At 39.5% G+C, this 21,679-nt stretch overlaps 1 protein-coding gene across 2 annotated transcripts in view; it reads right to left on the bottom strand.

The window, feature by feature from the left end:
* Window positions 1-5,073, bottom strand: part of LOC134530911 (facilitated trehalose transporter Tret1-2 homolog) — a 100,776-nt gene extending 95,703 nt beyond the window's left edge. The window contains exons 1-2 of one of the 2 annotated variants that reach the window (XM_063366219.1): window positions 5,002-5,073; window positions 637-800 (exon numbers count right to left, since the gene is read on the bottom strand). In XM_063366219.1, the coding sequence (XP_063222289.1) occupies window positions 637-800; window positions 5,002-5,051 (214 nt within the window). In that variant the 5' untranslated portion in view covers window positions 5,052-5,073. Of the gene's footprint in view, window positions 1-636; window positions 818-5,001 lie in introns of both variants that reach the window. The other variant, XM_063366218.1, reaches the window with a different exon arrangement.
* Window positions 5,074-21,679: the final 16,606 nt, after the last annotated feature.

The raw sequence follows: 21,679 nt of genomic DNA, 5'->3' as shown, positions 1-21,679 counted from the left end.
CAGATAAAATGGATGGATAGCGCCTGGAAAAACAGCACTGGCTACAACCTTGACCAAGGTGATGTAGCGAGAGAGCGCGTGGAGGAGGAAAACCTGAGCAAGGTTTCACCTCCCTTCCTCTCACCATGTCCGAACCCAAGCATGAGGAGTGAAGTTAGGGGCACCTAGTCAGGTAGCTCGCTGTTGCTGCTGCTGCTATGGCGGCATCGCCTCTAAGCGCAATGCTCTGAACTGGCGCGCAGTCTTCTCGTCGTGCGTAGGGCAACTTTGAAATTTGAGCTGTGACCGTAATATTATATGGCGGAGAAATGAAGATAAAGGTATAAACCAAGTCTCATAAGTGCTTTCGAGAATCTGTACCGGTTGTTTTATGTCTAAAAAAATAATACTCTGAAAACATGAAATTCAAGCCATTTCAAATCTTATAAAATACAGTCGTGAAACTTAGTCCGAAAACCTAACTACCTGTCGGCCCTCAGCGAACTCTTAAATGCTTTTCGTGAAACCCCACACGGATATCTTGAGCTGCTTTCAAACCGCGTTTTTTTTTTTTTCCCTGAAGCACTGAGCACCGCATGTGTGCCCGGGTGGACACGCTGACGCCCGGGGCCAGGCGGCCACGACCGCCGCGCTCACCTGCTGGAGGAGTCCCGGCCGCAGCACGTGCATGTCGCTCGTCGCTCGCCGCAGACTGCCCGCCGGCGACACTAGCGCCGCGCAGTGGCGGGGGAGCTGACCTGGCCTCGGGCCCGCTGAGTGCGCAGCCCGCTCGGCGGGGCAGGTCCGGGCTGAAGCCCCGCCTACAACAGCCCGTGTCCTTGTCCCGACGTAAGTGACGTCACATCGACACGCGGAAAAACTGCCCAGTCTACAACTGCCCCGGATCTCCTGGATTCTTAAACAGCAGTAAATGATTTTCGATAGTTTTTTTTTCCTGTTATTTTTTTTTACATGCATGTTTTTCAAACGGATAACGGAAACTCAAATATCACGAGTGTTCTGCTGATGTTTCTAAGCTACCAAAGGACACAGATTGGGACAAAAATAGTTCCAAGTTCATCAATGCATTGGGGCCAGGGAGAATCGGACCATCGCCCACACCACGCAGGCGTCAGAGGGTCACGTGGAACAATCAGCGAACGGTGCCCGTTGGACACAGTTCAGGACATTGCAATTGCAGACGGGCCTTAAACCACGCTGACTCGCTGTCTCGCCGCTAGCTTTGGCCCAGAGAGTAGAATTGGAGAACGGACCATTGTCCGACTAACTCGTTTGTCATTTTTGTGTGGTCATAAACATGCGGGTGGATCTCGGTTGGGTGGGGGGGGGGGGGTGATGCAGGAGGGTCCATGAGCCCCCCCCCCCCCCTTGGAATTAGGAAGCCCCTCGCTGAGGGGGCCCGCTTGCGTTTTCAAAATTGAGACTGTGAAACGGGGTCGACAAAAGTAAACGTCTTGCGAATCCTACTGTTTAAGTACGAAATTTTTAGCAAAAATAAGGAATATTTGTTTTATTTATATTTCAACTAAATAAAATTTTCTTTAAAAAAAATGTGTTAATGGCCGCAACAAGGCTTCAAGAAAAAATGCACACTTCAATAACCCACTTGAATGATAAAACTAAACAAAGAAGCACACAATGTCATGTGATGTCTACATGTGTTTGCTGGGAGACGGCCTGAGAGTTTCCTGCCGGCTGTGTGCACGAGCCGCAGTGTGGCAGCAACGTAACGGAAGATGCAGCGTCGCTACACCAAAACTTGCCCTAGAGGGTGGGGAGGGGCGCACAATACTGCCCTTCCTTCCCCTGAAGAAAGCCGATCGTAACCAAAACTAAAGGAACTTCAGAGACGTCACAAAAATTAATGTTAAACAGCCAGTAGTAAAAATTCGATTTGCCTTCCTTTTCTGTTTCGTTGAAGGGAAAGCATTTTATTTGTTTAATGAGATGTTCTTATCTTAATGCATCTTAGAAACAGAATGGTGTCATCCCTAGAAATTTTCAAGATTTTTTTTTTTTTAATAAGCACAATGAAAATGACAATCGACACATTGTTTCCCGCGTGAGGCAGTGTCTACATGGATGGAATGGAGCTGACACTCATAGGAGCCGGCTGCCCTACCACATCCCTCTTCACCCTAAATAGCTCCAGACATGCGCGTTGCACTTGTCGTTAATCTCTTACGCTACGTGCTGTAAATAAGCTTCACTTCAAAAAACCTAACAATCAGATATAAAGCAACGAAATTAAATAATTTAAATATAACCTCACGACAGGGAGGGGCTGTCGTACAAAGAAAGAACGCAGTTGAAAAAATTGATGATAAAAAAATTCAAAGATTGGCCTTGGAATATTCTCATATTTATGGTCTAAAATACCGAACGTTACTAGTTTCATACAACTATTGATGAAGTGAAGGTATAACATACGAATTTAATAATTTAAGTAAACATACATAAATAATACTCTCCAAAAAAAATAAACATGAATACGTGGTCACTACGCGCGTTAGAAGTGACACTTCATAGATAAGATGGATAGGATATTTTCAGTGTACTATAAGATTTTAACCACAAGTAATCATGCTTTGAAAATATACTGTTACGAACGCAGACAGGACCGCGACGCGCGCCAGGTTTGGAGCAGGCTGGCCACAGACGTCATGCTCTGTCCATTGGCGTAAGGCATGCCACGCGTGCCTGGTCGTCGCTACCCCTCCTCCCCCCCCCCCTCCTGGCCACGCGCATCGTCCTGCCTCGACGCCTTTATCTATCGCTGTGCGGTCTTGGGTAAAGCGTGAAGTGGCGTGAGCGAGCGACGCTATTCTCGCGTCTTCGGGCGTCGGGTCGTCCCAGGGATGACGCGACTCGTCACAGCGGCTCTCGTCGGTTCGAGAAGGGCACCGCAGACTACCTAAGCAGCGACGCCGGCCTCCACGACAGTTTGGTGACAGAGTCCCGCGACGGTGAGGACTGGTGAGTTCCGCGAGGAGTTCCAAGCGAGTCCCGCAACAGTTCCAAGCGTATTCCGAGCGAAGGGAAGTGCAACATCGGCGAAGAGGGTGAGAGAGACACCCCCCCTCCCCCCCCCTGAGAGTGTCGCAACGTGGAGTTCGACTGAATGGTGAGAGTGCGACGACTGAGTGGCGCGAGACTGTGTGTGTGGACGGGCGCGAGGTAAGGGGCGAACCACTGTTGAGCTTAGCTCCATTGGGGATTGTGAACTGTGAACTGGACAGACACTGAGTGACTAAAGGATAAACATTTTTTTTAAGTGTCAGTGTTTTTGAGATCTGACAATTTTTAAACACAATTATTTATTATTAATATAATTATTAGTCATCCATAAAACTAAAAAAAAAAATAATTGGGCTATTCATTACGAATCCAGTTATTCTCACATTATAAATCGTAATAATACCATAATCACTATCTTTTAATATTTTCAATTGAAATCTAAGAATGAATTAATATGATACCTTCGACTGACATTATAATCAACATCATATCACATCATAATATGTTAGCAGTGGTAGTGTAGCAGTTGTTATAAACATTATATACAAGCAGTCACTACAGAGCTTCGCTAGGTCTCAAGGAAACTTGACTTGGGTAGTTTTTTTTTTCAGAATGATATTATTTCTCGGCTTTAGCAAGGCATAGTAAAAGCTATATCCTTATTAATAGGGTAAATATGTAAACGGGTTTGGGTTTTGGGGGGGGGGGGGGGGGAGAAATTCCTTATATTACTTGGTGAAAGTGGTGTGGGGTCAGTCTGCTTGTAGACATCAAAGAGGAAGAACGTAAATTTTTTAATCCCCTTTAGAAGGTACGAACGGAGGATTTAAACGTCCATGATACCAGCGCTTTTTGTGATTCGCAGAAGACTTGCTTCTATAATAACTTGCGTAAAATAAAAGAGGCTCACGAAACTGCACTCGAAGGTGTTTTAAATACACGTTTTTAAAGGACACCCCTGAATGTATTATCAATATATTTTTGTTCTGAATAAATATATATTTTCTTGGCTACGTTGTATGCCTGGTTCCAGGACATTTCGCAGCAGGCTGAAGCCCTTTAACATGGCCAAAAGTAGCATTTTCACACTGCTGTACCGTAAAAATGTCCAATATACGAAACCACCTCAGGGTTAGGCATTGAACTTTCATACACAAATCAAACAATAAAATAGTTTTAAAGTCACCGCTAAAGATTATGGTTTTCCGGAAAAGTATTTTTGGGGAAATTAACTGTTGATCCAGCATAGAAATATTGTGCTATATCTAAGTATGACAACCTATCTTAAATTATGTAAGTATATGTTGATATTGAAATAAAATTGAGCGAGTTTCTCAGTACTCGCCAGTGATGTGTAACATACAGCCTCGGCAACGAGCAAATTCATGTGTTTTCTTATTGCAGATACATTTATAATATACCTCGGACACGAAATCTAACGTAACATTCTCTGCAATAATGTCGAGCGTGACAGATATACGCAAACTATGTTTTTAACTACATATGTGGACGCGAATCACACGTAGCTTCCGCGCCCGCTGCTAGATTTCGCTGCCGGAGCAGCTACTTCGACAATTGAACTTTTCGAATTGCAGAGCGATAAAGGCGAAACTGACTTGAAAAAAAAAATACTAAACCCCGGCTTTTTTGACCTGATTTTCGACAGGTAATTTTATTTAAATACGGCCCACCTTGTCAAAATTCACTAAACAGTTAATACTATAGAGTTTCCCTTTGCATTCGTGAACTTTTGTTCGTGACATCCGCCATCCGTTCGATCCGACTTCCGTTCCATTCGCGAAATAACTTCTACCAATGGCCGCACACCGACAGCTAAGTTGTTAGACATTAAAAAAAAAAAAGAGAATGACAGGATGACAATATGATTCAAGCACAAGCACACTCTAACGAGCGACTGTGCAACGGTATCAGCCAAGTTGACGGCTGAACGCTCATTAGTCGGTAACCAGTTAGTTATCTCACCAGGTGGAGTTGAACTTGGAGTCGCAATACGCCGACCAAGGGCGAGGCATGGCCAAGGCGCCGCAGGAGTCCGAACTGGAGGTTACAACCTGAACCGCACTCGCCTAGAGAGTGGCAGCCGCGTCAAATGCCGGAGAACAACAAATGCAATAGGTGTTTTTTTTTTTTCACGAGCGATCGGCAAACTTGGATGAACTACGGAACTGTCCGTATGTGACTCTCAACCATGTGAACTTTGGCATCCCGAATGTCTACGTCGGCAACAAACCAACTAGTCGATCAGTTTCAGACAATGGTCTTGAAAGCTTGTACAATTAATAAGTGGTCATTAATATTTTAACCGGGCATTTTAAGAAACCCAATTGTTTGAATGATAGGTGGTACCTGATTTAATGCAGTTTTTTGGACATATGCCACTGCATTAAATCAAATTTCCGCATGCACGAATCCTTTAAAGAACGTAGCTGGTACCTTTCCACTTAAGGGGCCCACCTACCTGGTCACACACACGGTGTGCAGAGCTTCAGGAAAAACAACGCGATTTCAAAACTACTCATGATATCCGAGTGGGGTATGTTTACGAAAAGCATTTAAGTATTCGCTGAGGCCCGAAAAGTACTTTTAATTTTGGATCATGTTTTTAAACTGTATTTCTAGAAGAGTTAAAATGGCTGAAACGCATGTTTTCAGAGTAATTTTTAGGTGTAAAACAAGTGGTACAGATTCTTGAAAGCACTTAAGGGGCTTGCATTACACCTTTATCTTCATTTCCCCGTAATATAAAAATACGGTCACCGCACAAATTTCACAGTTATCAATTGACGACGAGAAGACTGCGCGCCAGTTCAGAGCCTTGAGCTTAGAGGCGATACCGTGCTAGAAATACCATCGAGCTTCGCGCTTATCATCCCGCCTCACTAACACACATACACCCCTGACGAGGCGGGCCCCTTAAGGGGCCCGCCTAGTCAGGGGTGTATCTGTGTTAGTGAGGCGGGATGATAAGAGTGACGCACGCTGGTGTTTCTAGCACGGTATCGTCTCTAAGCGCACGGCTCTAAACTGGCGCGCAGTCTTCTCGTCATGCATAGGACAACTATGAGATGTGAGCGGCAAACATAACATTAGATGCGGAGAAGTGAAGATAAAGGTGTAATGCAAGGCCCTTTGGTGCATTCGCGTATCTTTACCGGGACGTTCATGTTTAAATTATATTTTGAAAACACTCGTTTTAGACTTTTTCACTCCCATAAAAATACAGTTTAAAAATGAAATACTGAAACGGAACTCCCTATCAGCACTCAGCGCATTCTTAAATTATTTTCGTAATAAGATCCCACTCGGATATCTTAAGCAGTTTTCAAATTGCGTGGTTTACTCTGAAGCTCTGCACAATGAATGTGTGCCCAGGTAGCAGGGCCCTTAAATAGTGTTGCTATAAAATAAAATATCGGTATTTAAATTTTTTACCATTTTTATTTGAAGTTGCCGCATTTACCGACTTATAAATTGTAGTAAATGCAAACTTATTTTACTGAAAATGCCAGTCCGTAACCAACAGGGCAAACTTAAACTTGATTAAAGCAATTCTTATTTTAATTTCGCTGGGAAAATTAAAACTGCTGGTATCTTGTATAACCTATATTATTATAAAATTTCCATTTAACATGATATATTAAAAAAAAGCTCATATGATGACACTGCCAAAGTAAAAGTAAATGTAGTTTTTAGGCTTTAAAGTGCCACCGCTTTAATGGCGGTAGGGGTGTCTTCAACTAGATATGAGACATGATATTACAATTGAAAATTCATTATACCTGGGATAAAACCCAGAACTTTTCGCGCCGAAGTTTGAGATAGAATTCAAAGACGAGACCTCCAAGATTCCAATGGCCTCCAAAACCACCTGGGCACCGACTTGGTGCACATGAATTCAAGTCATGTTCCGGGGGTTGGTGGGAGAAGGTCAGAATCGAACCCGTGACCCTAACTATAGTACCAAGTACAGTAGAGACTAATACCGGAGAACACCAAGATTTTTGTGTGCAAACCTGGTATTGTTGTCACGTTAGTCCGATAGATGTATGCCCAGTGTTAACAATGTATCTGTTTAATACACATGGTACCAACATTATGACAATGAAAATAACGTATTTTCTCTTAGAAAACTTTTTTTTAGTCAATATACAGACTTATAGGAGGAAATAAAACTGCAGTAGGGGAGGATGGGGCAAGTTGGCGATGTTAAGAGTTCGCCATTTTTTATAATTGTAATTTTGGAAATACGATTTCCTTCTTTCCAGATACGATTAGAATAGTCTTTTGTCGTGGTGTAACTACATGGAAAAATCTATATTTCTATATTATCTCAAAAATTCTGCCCTTTTAAGAATATAATGAAAATGTGCCATCTTGCCCCGTTACCGGGGCAAGATGACTTTCACTACGGGGTAAGATGACATTTTTAACACAAGTTTAAACATATTTTTTCTTAGAATGCAAAATACTGTAAACTAACTAATTTAACATTGTTACATGCTTTTTTACATATATGGCATGTTATTAAAGGCTTGGTTTGTTGAAAATTACAATTAATAGTTAACTTACATAACTAATTCAGAGTTGGTGTTTTTATAAACAATAATCGCACACAAATTTTCCTCCTTCAAAGTTCGAGCAGTCCTCGTGCCATCATGTGTGACATTTGCAACACTCGATCCAGTCTTCTGATGGAGGGTCGACATAAATCTCATCACACACAGGACACTGCACTTCGGATATTTGAGCTGAAGTCATGCCTGTAGAAAGTTGTAGCTTCTTGGATTTTTCTCGAGAATCGAACTTCAGTTTCTTAGTAACAGTTCCTTTTTTTGCATCTCGAGACTCTTGTCTTTGTTGCTTCAAACGTTCTTGTTCTATCCTCTGAGCTTTTCTCTGAACCAGCATCGCTTTCATGGGTGAGCTTGTGATGACACTTGCACTTTGGTTATGACTTATCCTTTTTCTCACATATGGTCTTTCTTTAGGCAATGGTTTGAAATCGAAAACACTTCGGCACAGTTTTGGCTAAACAGGAGTAGCATTTCTTATAGGCCCTATCTTAATGAGAGTAGCATTTCTTGAAAGTCCTGGCTCAACGGGAGTAGAATTTCTTGAAGGTCCTGGCTCAATGGAAGCTGCGGGAGAAGTTTTTCTTGAAGGTCCTGGCTCAACAGGAGTAGCATTTCTTGAAGGTCCTGGCTCACCGGGAGTAGCATTTCTTGAAGGTCTTGACTCAATGGGAGTAGCATTTCTTGAAGGTCCTATCTCAACATGTGTAGAATATCCTGAATGTCCTGGATCAATCGGAGAAAGATTTCTTGAAGATCCTGGCTCAATGGAAATGTCATTTCTTGAAGGTCCTGTCTCAATGGGAGTAGCATTTCTTAATGGTCCTGGCTCAATGGAAGTAGCATTTTTTGAAGGTCCTGGTTCTTCAGTTTTCTCTGCCTGATGTTCATTAAGTGCTTTTTCCATAGCAAGATCATGATCGGTGGGATTCGCTGCAGCAAAATCATGCTCGGCAAACACAAGGGGATCATAAGGCTCGATTCCACATTCTTGGAACCCATTTACTGCAATACCGACTGTAGCTGCTTTTAAATAAGCAGTGCTCAGTAGCTACCAATTTTTTTGCCAGTTATGGCTTGCCCTGGATTAGTGACCATAAAGTTGTCACAAGATTGACTGTAATAGGTTTTTAATGGCCCAAAAAAGGAATCATCCAGCGGTTGAAGACGATGGGTAGTGTGGGGTGGAAATCCGACCATAACGATATGATTTTCCCGGCAAAAGTTTATAGCCTCCAGTGTTACGTGTGTTTTATGGTTGTCAACAAGCAACAGGACATGAAATTCACTGGTTGGTTTCACATGTAGTTTAAAATGTTTCAAAAACAACACAAATATTTCTCCATTGTTCCAACCATTATCACTGCAATGCCCAACGGTTCCCGGATGGGCTCTTTCCACAAGTTCAGGTCGCATCCGTTTTCTTGCGAAAACCAAAAAAGGGGGCAGGTAATATCCGCAAGCATTAATGCAACAAATAATAGTAACATTTCTTCCTCTCTCTGCCGAAACGATCTTGAAAACTCTCTTACTTCCTGTGGGTGAAATAACCTTTGGTAGCCTATTAGGTACAGTGGAAAGTGCAGATTCATCTGCATTGTAAATGGCAGAAGCTGCCTATTAGGTACAGTGGAAAGTGCAGATTCATCTGCATTGTAAATGGCAGAAGCTGGAAATCTATGTTTTTCCCGCACATCTTTCAAAATTAAGAAAAACTTGTCAACATTTGGCTTGTTAAAGCCCATTGCTCTGGCAATGGATGTTGCCTCTGGTCTCCGAAAACTGAACTTAAATTTTTTCATAAAACTAGCCAACCAATCCTCACCTGCCATCCTGGTCTCCACATTGAACGGATGCGAAATTCCACTATATTCTGCAAAGTCAAACACAAGTCTTCTACATTGCTGCTTTGTCATTTCAAAAAACATGTTATCCATAGCTGTCAAGTAGTTCCTTAAATCTTCTAGCTGCTCTTCAGTGAAAACTTCTCGAAATCGTCCACCATGAATAGGCATTTCCTAGAAAAAATACAATTAGGTAGGCTAAATACTTTTGAATTAGAATTTTAGTTTAATGAAAGCCTGTAGGGCATGAACAATTAAGACACAAAGACATGCATTCACACACACACCAACGCACACACAAATATATGTTTTAAATAAAAATAACCCAATTCTTACATCATCGTTTTTCTTCAAACGGCGACGCAGTGTTGCTTCAGGAATGTGATAAGCATTTGCTGCACACAAGCAACTCATTCTTCCCTCTTTAACATCTAACAAAGCCGCAGCCATATTATTTTTGTCCCATTCTCCTCTAGAGGACTTTTTTTTTATAATTTCTCACCATATCTAAAACATAATTTTCCAGAAATTATAAAGATATTGCAGAAGGAAGATTATAATATTTATTATTAAAAAAAATTTAATGTTGAGCCCTGAATTTTGTAGATTATAAAGCTCAGAAAATCAAATAAAAGTTATAAAAGAGTTGCATGTGAATACCAAAAAAATAAACTGTAAAAAGCACTTGGGGCAAGATGACGAGTCGTCATCTTGCCCCAGTCAACTTGCCCCGATCAGCAATGTTATTAGTATTGGATTTTTTCGCTAGGAAAAAAATAAAAGGTTAACAATATATAGTGGTTAAGAAAAGTATATTGTCTAAGGTAATAATGTGTGGCATTGAATAACCAAATATCTTACCTGTTTGTACATGATATATTACTTCGAAGTTCTTGAAAATTACAATACGTCAGACCAAATATACGAACATCATCTAACAAACAACTAAATGGTGGCAGCGGCTTCACTGTGCGATTATTTAGTGCCCACCAGTGTGGGGCGCTAGTACCATGACGTGGAACTAAGTCATTCGTCATCTTGCCCCGCTCGTCAACTTGCCCCGTCCTCCCCTACTTCAAATTTCTTAAGTAGTAGTTCAGATAAATAAAATTATTTTCAAAATTATTTAATTCATCAAATGCAATTTTGAATTATTGTAATCTTTAAATAAAGTATAACTTTGTTTTGAACGCTAGAACACCGGCTAGTCGCGAGGCAATGACGCGGCCTCGGGAGACACGGCGCTCGACGAGATGACCTGGTTGAGGAAGACTCCCCACGTGGCGCGCATGCTGCCTCGGCGCGGCCCGAGCACCATCAGGGCCAGAGGACTGCAGCGCTCGACTGCGACAAACCCCTCTCTGACGACTTGTAGTCTCGGATGTCTCTGTGCCTTAAGTCTTGGTGCACAACTGTTTGAGGTGAACCTACACCCCCTCGGTCGTAGAGTGCTGGCCACCCAAATAGAAGTTATAAAGATATTTCAATATATTTAACCGTTTCCTCGACAGTGAAGCCGTTACAGACGGAACCACCCACACCATTAACGACGATATAAGGCAAAGAATCGGCTATTGCCTACAGCAAGGTGCTCATCCTGTATTTCCATGGAGTGATATTTGAAGACCATAAAATAATGTAATCAGAAAGACTGCATCGGTATCCAAACACAAAGCTTCCTGAAAACGATTGTAGTATCTTACCACTGCGCCAAATCGTTCTATTTTGTGCACGATGTACTCCCAAAAACAATATTCACTACGACAAGGCAATAGTAAGCTTTGAAGGCTTTTTTGTTTTTGTAATCCTGTGAAATATTTTGAAACATTAACATTTTAAAAACACAAAGTTACATTATTTATTTCTTCGCTTCTGAGTTGAACCGCAGGGTCGTAGCTATGAGGCGGCCAGAAGTCAGTCTCCTCTGAAAATATTTTTCCTTCCCTCCCGTTCCCCCATACGATTATTACTCAAGATATTGCAAAATATTACATTCTTGCTGCTTATAAACATATTTATTTTTGAACATAATGGAACCATTACAAATACCACACAGGATGGTTTTTCTTTGTTCTTAATACTATTGGTGCTTTTTCCTAAGCATTTTGGTAATAATTATACCGATACTGAATATTTTTTCCCCAATTGCAAATTCTTCTCCCAACACCAACCACCACCACCCGCTTACCAACACATCTCCCCCACCCCCCTCCAGACCCTACAAACAAAACCACAATTTTACGCTCGCTACAACCATGAGTCGAATTTGAGTCTGCTTTCAGACCTTTTCTTCTCAAATTCCATGCGCGTCTTGTTTCTTGAGTCAAGAGCCGAGCTGTCTTAATTTTACAACGGCTCCAAAAAGTTATTCTAGAACGTCGGTTTTTTTTTTTTTTTAATTCGTTGAAAGATCCGGCTTCCCCCGAGAAGCCGAAAAACTTACCTTACCTGTGTTTAGATAAAAAAAACACGCATATTAGTTGCTTACAATAAAATGAGCATAGCAACGTAAAGGCAAACACCTTGGTATTGTTGGTGCATCCACTGATACAAGTGTGTGATGCCACTCTGAAAGAAAATAGCGGTCAGGTTAGCTGGGATGTATGTTTGTCACTCATTTTAACAACGTAGGCCTATATTTTTCTTTGATTGTGGTGAGTGAAAACGAAATTGTCTAAACAGTTAACTAATACATATATTATGTTTCACTTGCATTTTAGAAAAAAAATCAACATATTAATATTTAATTATTAATGGTTTTCATTTTCACAATGGTAGTGGTTTATTCGAGCTTAGGAATTGTTGTGCTGTCCTAAAATTTTATAAATTAGGAAATTACAGTCTTAAAATACTGTGAGTAGCTACAACTCTCAAAATCTAGTCACCTTAAATATTCATACTAAGATAAACCCTTTTTTTTTTAATGGTGTTTAATATTTTGAAAAATATATATTTATGCAGTACGTCAAGAATCTCTTAAAGAATTAAATATATTTTATAATGATTTATTGTAATTTTGAAGTTAAAATAGCTACATTTTAAACTTTATATATATTAAAGAGTATAAAAAAACACAAGAGCACCACTTCAAAGGAAATCTCAAAGAAATACCCTATAGCGACTCCATATTCATTTCTTCCACCTAGGAGACTTCATTTATGACACACCAGATCAATTAAATCTGAAGTGAAATTGTTTTGAAGTTTGGTGAGATAAAATGTTGCGCACATCCAAAAAGCAACAGGTTTCTCTCAATGAATACAGTCACAAAATAAAGCCATATGCTAAAACTATAAAAATACTACAATTTTAACTCCAGGAGAAACGAAAGATTTTAAATTGCAAAATTAAGAGAATTTCTCGTAAATGTAGAGCATTTACGTTGATAAGTCCTCTGAACTGTTGATCCTGTTGCCGCAGTACTATAGAAATGTAGGTCCGACGCCAGGGTTCAGGCTGTGGAGCCAGTTTGCCATCTTGGATTGCCTCAAAATTCCTAAAAAAAATAAATATAAAAACCTCAAAATGACTAAATATGTCCCTATTTCGAGGGGGGGGGGGGGGCTATTTTAATGAGAAAATATTTTCAATTTTCCCTTAAAAAAAAAAAAAAAACAGAGGGGCCAATTTTTTTCAGAGAGGGGTAATATTTCTAAGAGGCTGTATTTTCCTCAGAGAGGGGACATATTTCTCGAAGTAGGACCTCTATTATCGAAGACTTCGTCTAAATTCATGACCATGACCTTGACCTTGACCCCCGGTCGCCATTAATAATATATTTAATTTTTAACTTAAAAATAATAAAAAATTCTATAAAAACATACAAAAGTTATTTCCATTATTTAACTACTTAATCGATTTCGGTTATCGGTTGAATTCTCGGTAGATGCACCTGTAAATAAATTACGACTCGTCCTTCCTCATTGATGTCATAAATCAGACTAACTCCCACAATTTCTACCAAGTAAGTTTGACGCTATGGAAATATTTTCCGTCTTGGATTCGTCTGCTAGAGTGTACTGCTAATATTGGTTTCTTTTTTACCCGTTAGAGTGTAGAAGTGTCAATCACCAAAATATCAACTATTGTAGCATCAGCCATATTTTCGGCACGCTTGGTTGCTAGGTTGTCGGGAATCTTGGCCGCCATCTTGTAAACAGCAATTTTCAATCAAGTATTTTAGAAAAAAATTTAAAATACTTAAAAATATTTACCTATTAATATGTTGATTTATACGATCGATTACCAACCTTGTTCGATCCTTCTACGATGCCAAACATTTATTTAGGTTCATATATATTTATTTAATTAAACATCTCTTCATTGTTATATTTCCCCATAAAATTTTAGGTTCTATGTTCAAGAAATGTAACAACAGATGTTCGCAAATAATTTTTATTTCATAAGTTCTACTGCAAAAAAATGAACAACAAAATAAGTGTAGGAGGGAGGACGTACACTTGTTCCCCTTCGCCACGTGACTCTCTGGAGACGTCTCCGTGGTAGCGTGAAGGCTCTGGACCAACCACCCCGCAGTTCCTGGAGGTCTCGGTAGCAGCGAAGAATACTTCAATGTCATATAAATATTTCTTCAACTTGTAACCCGGGTTTATGTTTGTCGTAATAGAAGAAAAGAGATCTGAAAGCCACTGCAGAAGTAGTGTCGTTGAACGTAAACGTGAACTATAGTAGAAGTCATGTTACACCCAACTGTAAATAAAACATCTAAAGAAGGGTAAAAATCAAACAATTTGTTTAAGCTATGCTCGTATTGGTGTGGGGGCAACAAGGGTCTATGAGCCTATGAGAGGAACGCCTGGAACAAAAATATATTTTCCTCGGAACTCCATGCCCTTAAACTAAATGTAAAAAAAAATTAAACATTATACTATAAAAATACAAGGATGTATCTAATACAACTAATAATTGTAATAATGTTTTAATAATTAACCATGTTATAAACAAGCAACAAAATAAGTATGTTTATAAACAAAATAAACAAAATTTATTAAATTGTCACTACACTCACTGTCTTGTCTTAATTGAGAAAACAAAAACCATGAAAAAGAGCTTTCTAATGTCTTAAATACAAAGCAAAGATTTCAACAAGGCACAGTTAAACTAGCCAGCGAGACCTTACAGACAATTAAACCCGTAGACCATATAATGTCAGTCACGAGCCACGCCGCCCTACACGCTCGCCTTGAAGCCAACAATTCGTAGTTCCAACTCGTCGAGCGAGTTAACTAGTTCACTCGTCACCCAGGCCATACTCGCTGAGCGACTCGTTTTCACTCGTGTAGAGATTCCTACTAACTACCTTCAACTTATTTAACCGAAACGTCCTCCACATCCGAGGAATCATTTCAGTCAAACTCCGAATCGAAATCATGAAGGACTTACCAGGGACAGAGTAAAAGTATGGAGAGTGAAATTGCGGTACCGTGACGTCGGCGGGCCTTTCTCTGTCTCTCTTTCTCTCTCTCTTTCTCTCTCTCTCTCTCTCTCTCTCTCTTTCTGCTGAGCTGAGTGGGCTAAATGTACACCCATTCCTTCCTCCAACAAACATTTGCTTCGAGAGTAAGCCACGCGTCTGTTAAACCCCCCGAGACAGTTCGAAGGCGTGGTGAACAAACCACGCGGGCAGAAGGAGACAGGCGACACAAGCACAAGGCAGGCTATGCTTGTTTGGAGAGTTGCGGGTGGTTTCCCGTCTAAGGTAAGGCGTAAGGCGGAAAAAGTTACAGCTGAAAACAATCGCTTGGTAACAGAATTTTTATAAATAAACATTTCATAATTGTCCAGTGCAGTGTTGGTGTTCCTTGGTTGTGACTGTTGTGACGGAGGCGCGGAGTTGCGCGGGTGACATCCCCGCGGGTAGCGCTGAGGCGTGAGTAGCGCGGGCTACCCACCCAGCTCGCCGAACCCTGGCCACGACACCTGGGTGGGGCGGGGTTGGCCCGAGTGGTTGAGCGGCGCTAACTCTAGGTTGGCTGGGGTCGACGTGGCAAGTTGCAGAGCTCCTTCTGACTTGAGCATGCATGTATGCATGGCAGGAGAGGCCCGAGTTACAGTGTTCAAGTCTTGGCAAGGGGCCAATTCTCTATCTGCAGCAAAATCGTGAGCACTGAACAGTCGCGTCTAAAGAGTAATCATCATAAATACGGTTTAAGGCAATTCTAAGTCTCGCGTCATAATGGTTAGGATAAAGGTTGGGGATGCTCTTCATATTTTATTGTCTCTGAGTATTACTAAGTCTAAAAGTCATTGTTTGAGGTTAACCAAAAAATTATAATGATGTTTAAATTTAATTTGAGAAGTTATTCAAATTTTTGTTGCCCACTCTGGGGGAAAAACAGTAATGTAGTTTACAACTGAGAACAAGATTCAACGAAGCAAGCAATTTTATTCTCGATAAAGACAAACATAACCGATACACTAAAATTACGAGAGCATTCCACAGTTTTCTTATTCAAATTTATAACTAAAATAATTCTTCAACAGAACGGCAATCGCCAGCAGCTAATGACTGTTAACAAATGAATAAAATTAATACCCATAATTATCATAAAATATTATGTAGTCAGCAATATCTATAAAGAATTAGTAATTGTCTTTGAATTTAATAACTAATGTTTTTTTTCAAAATTCAAGATAAAAATGAACTGTTTATACATTTTAAATAAGAATGTTGAAAATGACAATATTCATAAATATTAATTAACTAATAAAGCCACTATTATATAGTGACGAAGATCCTCGTTAGATGGCGGGTCTGCCCTTGCAGTCAGTACAATTTATATGCCGGCTAATTGGGGTGGCATATTGACTGCAGTCGGGCATGGCTGTGCTGTGGAGAGAGATAACGAACTATATTACCTCTCTGAACAAATGCAAATATGAATGCTCCTCTCCATTCGCTGTAACTTAATATGCTGACAGTTCTTTCAATATATTTAAGTATCACGTACCATTAAAACTAGGGTCGTGAGTGCTCCCTATAACAACAGGCGGATCAGACTCCAACTCAAGGGGGGTGGACTATAGGGAAGCACTGTTTGGCATATTAGAATAAACACTTTCTCTTAGTCTAGATGCCAAGTAGTTCATACTCCGGCTTTAGGGAGTCGGCCTGCAGTACAGAACTGTGTGGCATATTGGAATAGGTAGAACAAAACTTAACAAAACATAAATATAATAGTATTAGTTACTGTATTATTTCATTAAGCCTTACCTTAAGCACTGCAATCCCATGCCTCGTATAAATCGTAATTTTGTAAGTATTTAGTACTACCTGGAGCCAGAGTCAATGAATTGTGTATCCACTCCCCACCAGGGGCACTCGCGCCCATGGTTACAATATCCAGTCCTGGATAAAATACAAAGCGGACCACGGGTCCAAGTGCCCAACCCCCTGCATGGTAGATTTATATTCTGTCCAACTCTTCATCCAGACCATTCTCTGTCTCCTGTATTTTCCTACACTTAATGCATGCAAAATTGCACCCAGTATGACATTGCCCAGGGTTTTACCTGTGTCTATGCAGGTTTTACCTGGGCTCAACTTATCTAGTAATTTAGCCTAGAATTAAAAGTGAGGGGCGTTAGTCATGGCATCAATCGCTGCCATGGCTGGCCAATCCTCGTACAAAGCACACGATGCATGCGACCCTTCCCTGCATGGCTAAGTTAGTTTTAGTTAGGTTAGGATTTATAAAAAAAGAAAAGTTTCACAACAATGTTTCACAAAAAAGTGGCATTGAAATTCGGCCTTGAAATTTCACTGACATCCCGCCCAAAAAAGTTTACTTCAAAATTTTTTTAACATATGTGTGGTAAGTAACTGGTTATAATTTTAAAACCAATATGAAATCATTGATTTCTACATTTTTGTTTCTTAGCTTGTATAAGATAATATTGAGACGTGCTTTAAAGATAGCATTCATTAAAGCTAATTAGCATCGTTTGGATTTTAAATTTGATTGCAAATATCACGCTTGCTTGGCACTAATTTTAGTTGTCTTGGAGCCTTCCACCCAGTACTTAATATATTAATAGGTAATTCACTTTTTCCTTTAATAAAACAAATGCCAAGGAGGTGGCACCCAATTATTTAATAGGCCTATACAACATCATCAGAATGATTGCACAAATTCTAAACATATTGTAAAATAAGTATTTAATGAATATTTACACGTGTCATATTAAATGTTTCAAAATGATCAAAGTTTAAGATTGTGCTTAGTTCACATCGATATGAGCGCCATTACTAGCTTTTGTGATGTCTAGATGATATTCAATCTTCTGCCACGTCTTCTGAATCGTGTCCACAGTTACAGTTGCAATTGCAGCAACTGGATGTTCGTTGTATTCTCAGCGTGCACAATGTGGTTAACGTTTCCCCACAGAACAGAGTAGAGTCTTCGTGTGACCTTGTGTGACCTTGCGTGACGCCTCAAGCATCGTGAAGAGGAGTGAGACTGCAAGACTACTCCCTTCACTCCATCCCAGTGTGACGTAACGCGTGGCAGGTTGTGGACTGTTCTGCAGGAGGCTCAGGTTGTGTTGTGGCACGCCGAACTAATATTAGGTGTCGCAAGTCAACGCAAGTGAGATCGTTTGCGTCCACGAGAGAAACCCTCCAGAAGACAAAAGTTTTGAGTCGGTGGCTGAATCAGTTCAGAAAAAAAAAACACATTTCACAATGTTTTTTCTGTCGTTCGTTTTCGTTTCATTCAGCAGCTGAATTTTTTTTAAAGCGTTTGAGTGAACATATTGAATAAAATTACTAAGGTTAAACTTTTTAGAAAAATTTATTTTCTTGGACACTTCTCCCCCTGGCGCTTTGTTTGGACAGAAGAATTTCAATCCTCAACCCTACCAGTTTTTCGATAATTAACAAAACACATACATATACATGTATATATACATACACACATACATTCATACAAACATAAAAACACCTATATATACACATACATTCATACACACACATACAAACACCTATATATACACAAGTATACAGACTACATACACACATATACAGATACATACACTCTGCATAATACGTACACACACCAAGGCAATCCGGAATCAATTCCCGGTATTTCTCGCTAATGGTAAACGTGGCGAACGTTGCCGTAAGTCTGTAAGGGTTTTTCTCAGGCTGACGTCTCTGATGACTCCTACTTAAACGAGACGTTGAGATCTGATTCGGGACTCGGCGTCGGTGGTCTTAAAAACGCACATGCGAAACTTTTCTATTCTGGTTCCTCCAATGTCTTGGCTCTGATAGGAGGTGGGATGTTCACAGCCATTCTCTCCGAGCCTATTTTCTACTCACAGACAACATAAAAAAGATAAAGAAAGATTAAATATAAGTGGCCACATTCAATCAAATGATAACACTTCTTGCAGACAATCCACTTACTGAACAGTGAACTCCAATGCCGGATGCAGAAGGCTGAGTTAAACCCGCGATCCTCGCCACGTGGCAGGACGCATCAAAGATCACGATCATAAAGGATCCATAACTTACAGTAATTGCGAGTGAGTAGCGCCAATAGGATGTGGCCGAAAACTCAGTCTGCATGTTCATTACGATAAACTAAGTTGATAACATATATGCCAATGGTCTTAAGTACTTTTAAGGCTGGTGTACACTTTAGCATATGGATATGAAAAACATTTAACTAGCTAATGCCCGGCATGCGTTGCAATGCCCATTTCAATTTTTTTTTATAATTTGTTTAAGTAGTTATACAAATACGAAGCCTCTCTATCTCCCATCTGTCTCCTTATCCCTCAATATATCTCTATAACTCTTCCTATATGTATACATATCTCTCTTTCACTGTGTAACTATATACCTATGTATATAGCTTTATCTATTTCTATCTCTCCACCTCTCTATCACTTTATCTCTCTCGATAACTCTCTAGTTACATAATCATCTATACCTCATTTCAATATCTCTATCACTAATTATCTATATATCTCCACATCTCTTAATCTCAATATTTCTATAACTATCGTATATTTATCTATCACTGTATCTCTATATATCTCTTTATATGTAGGTATATATCGCACTATATCTTTCTCTAAATCTGTTCATAACTTATCCTATATCCCGCCATATATCTATATCCTTCTCTATATCTCTATCTCTATACCTCCTTATCTCTATATCCCACTCTACCTCTGCATTCCTTTATATCTCTATATCTTTATCTCGCTTTATCACTCTTTATTTCGATATGTCTTTCTATCTCTGTATATATCTACACATCAATATATCTCTTGTGTACCTCTCTCTACCTCTCTAGATCTCTCTCTCGACTCACGCACCACCATTATTATTCTGACTTTAGAAAAGAGGAGCTGTCATAAAATACTTACTGATAATTATTGAACTTTCACCAATTTCATTGAGATCGGAATAATTGTTTTCAATTGTTATTTGGATCATAGAAAAGAGGAACCATCATAAAATACTTATTGGTAAATATGAATTATTTTTACGTATCCAGATTGTTTTTAATTAATACTAGCGACTCGCCCCGGCTTCGCACGGGTGCAATGCTGATACTAAATATACTATAGAATGACTTTATATATAACGTTCACAGCTTTTTTGCCATTATACAATACAAACATGTTTTCTTTAGAGGTTACTCTTGAAAGAGCGACATATATAATTGGCCATGTGAAAAACACTCAACGCTCAAATCTAAGCCTGCAACGTAGAAGGTTTGATTCTGCGATTTATTAATTATCATTGCAAAATATATCTTTACCGGAAATTGTAGGCGTTTAAATTGGAACGGTAAATCCGATGGTATCAGAGGAATTTGGGTAATCAATACATCTTCTCCGGTACCACATCCGGTGAGTATTGTGCACTCTATTATGAAAGTTTTTAGTGATTTTACCAGCAAACACGTGGCATTTCAAAGTTTAGGTGGATTCAGGTTTCTTAATAAAATAACAGGACAACCTACTTTCAACACCATTTTATGAGGAGGGAGTCCAGACGGGTTCAAAGAATTAAGAAGCAATACTGTAGTACATTATTTTGATCTATCTCGTAGGGTTCAGCCAGCGTTTGTAATGCAAGCGCAAAAAAATGTGTTTATTTACATCACATTAGAAACCTCTAAAATTATCAGTGTTTTTCTACTATATTATGCATGTATTATACATCTATCTATTAAAAAACCCATCAAAATCCGTTACGTAGTTTTAAAGATCTAAGCATACATAGGCACAGACGGACAGACAGAGGGAAGCGACTTTGTTTTATACTATGTAGTGATTCGGACCATTGGAAAAAGGAACTGTCATAAAATTATTACTGGTAAATATTCGATACGACTTGCACCACCTATTTTATGTTGATGGAACTACGTCAGAAACTATACTTATTGGTAATTATCTGATGCGACTCGGGCGTCACCTATTGTATGTTATCTCATCGTCCTCGTGTTTCAAAGTCTAAGTGTGCAAAATTGCATAGAGATAGAATGAAATAATTGTTAACAATGAAAGGCAAAATATCAATAGTAATTAAATTCGGCTGTAAATGACCTTCCTCGTGTTTCAAAGTCGAGATCGGATGAAGGGTTTGGCGTTGCATATATTACGAACAAACAAACATTGATGTATTAAATATTAGCGAAGGTATTTTGTGATAAACTGACAGTTTGAATTTTGATTAATTGAACTAAGTCCTAGAAAAACGCAATTTTTTTCTCTGTCATAAAATGATTTCATTGAAATAATTGGGGTTGGTAACACAACACAAAAATTTGTTGTAAAAAAAGGTGTTACTCCTAACTATTTAAAAGGAATCATTTTACGATAGCTACACGTTTTGCGCTGGTTGTAGTACTTTGTTCTATTAAACATTACCCAGACACTTAGTGTTCCATTTGAAATACTTTCGCATTATTACCGTTACAAATGTTGTCCAGCTCCATCTTCAAAGATGTGTAACCGCCTTGGGAAGAACTTTATACCATAACTCGTAAAGATGTTTTCAACTCATTTTGTGTAATGAACCTGCAGCTGGTGTACCTCGGTCGAAATTGGACTCATCCTTCATACACGTATAAACGTTATATTTCAAACTACCTAGGTACACAAAAACAGTCGATTTTGAGCAGTCAACACATATTGTAACATACATCTATCCGAAAACATTATTAAAATTGTTGGCAATAG

The sequence above is a fragment of the Bacillus rossius genome, chromosome 3 (assembly GCF_032445375.1).
Source record: "Bacillus rossius redtenbacheri isolate Brsri chromosome 3, Brsri_v3, whole genome shotgun sequence".
Lineage (NCBI taxonomy): Eukaryota > Metazoa > Arthropoda > Insecta > Phasmatodea > Bacillidae > Bacillus > Bacillus rossius.
This window is presented reverse-complemented; position numbering and strand designations above follow the sequence as displayed.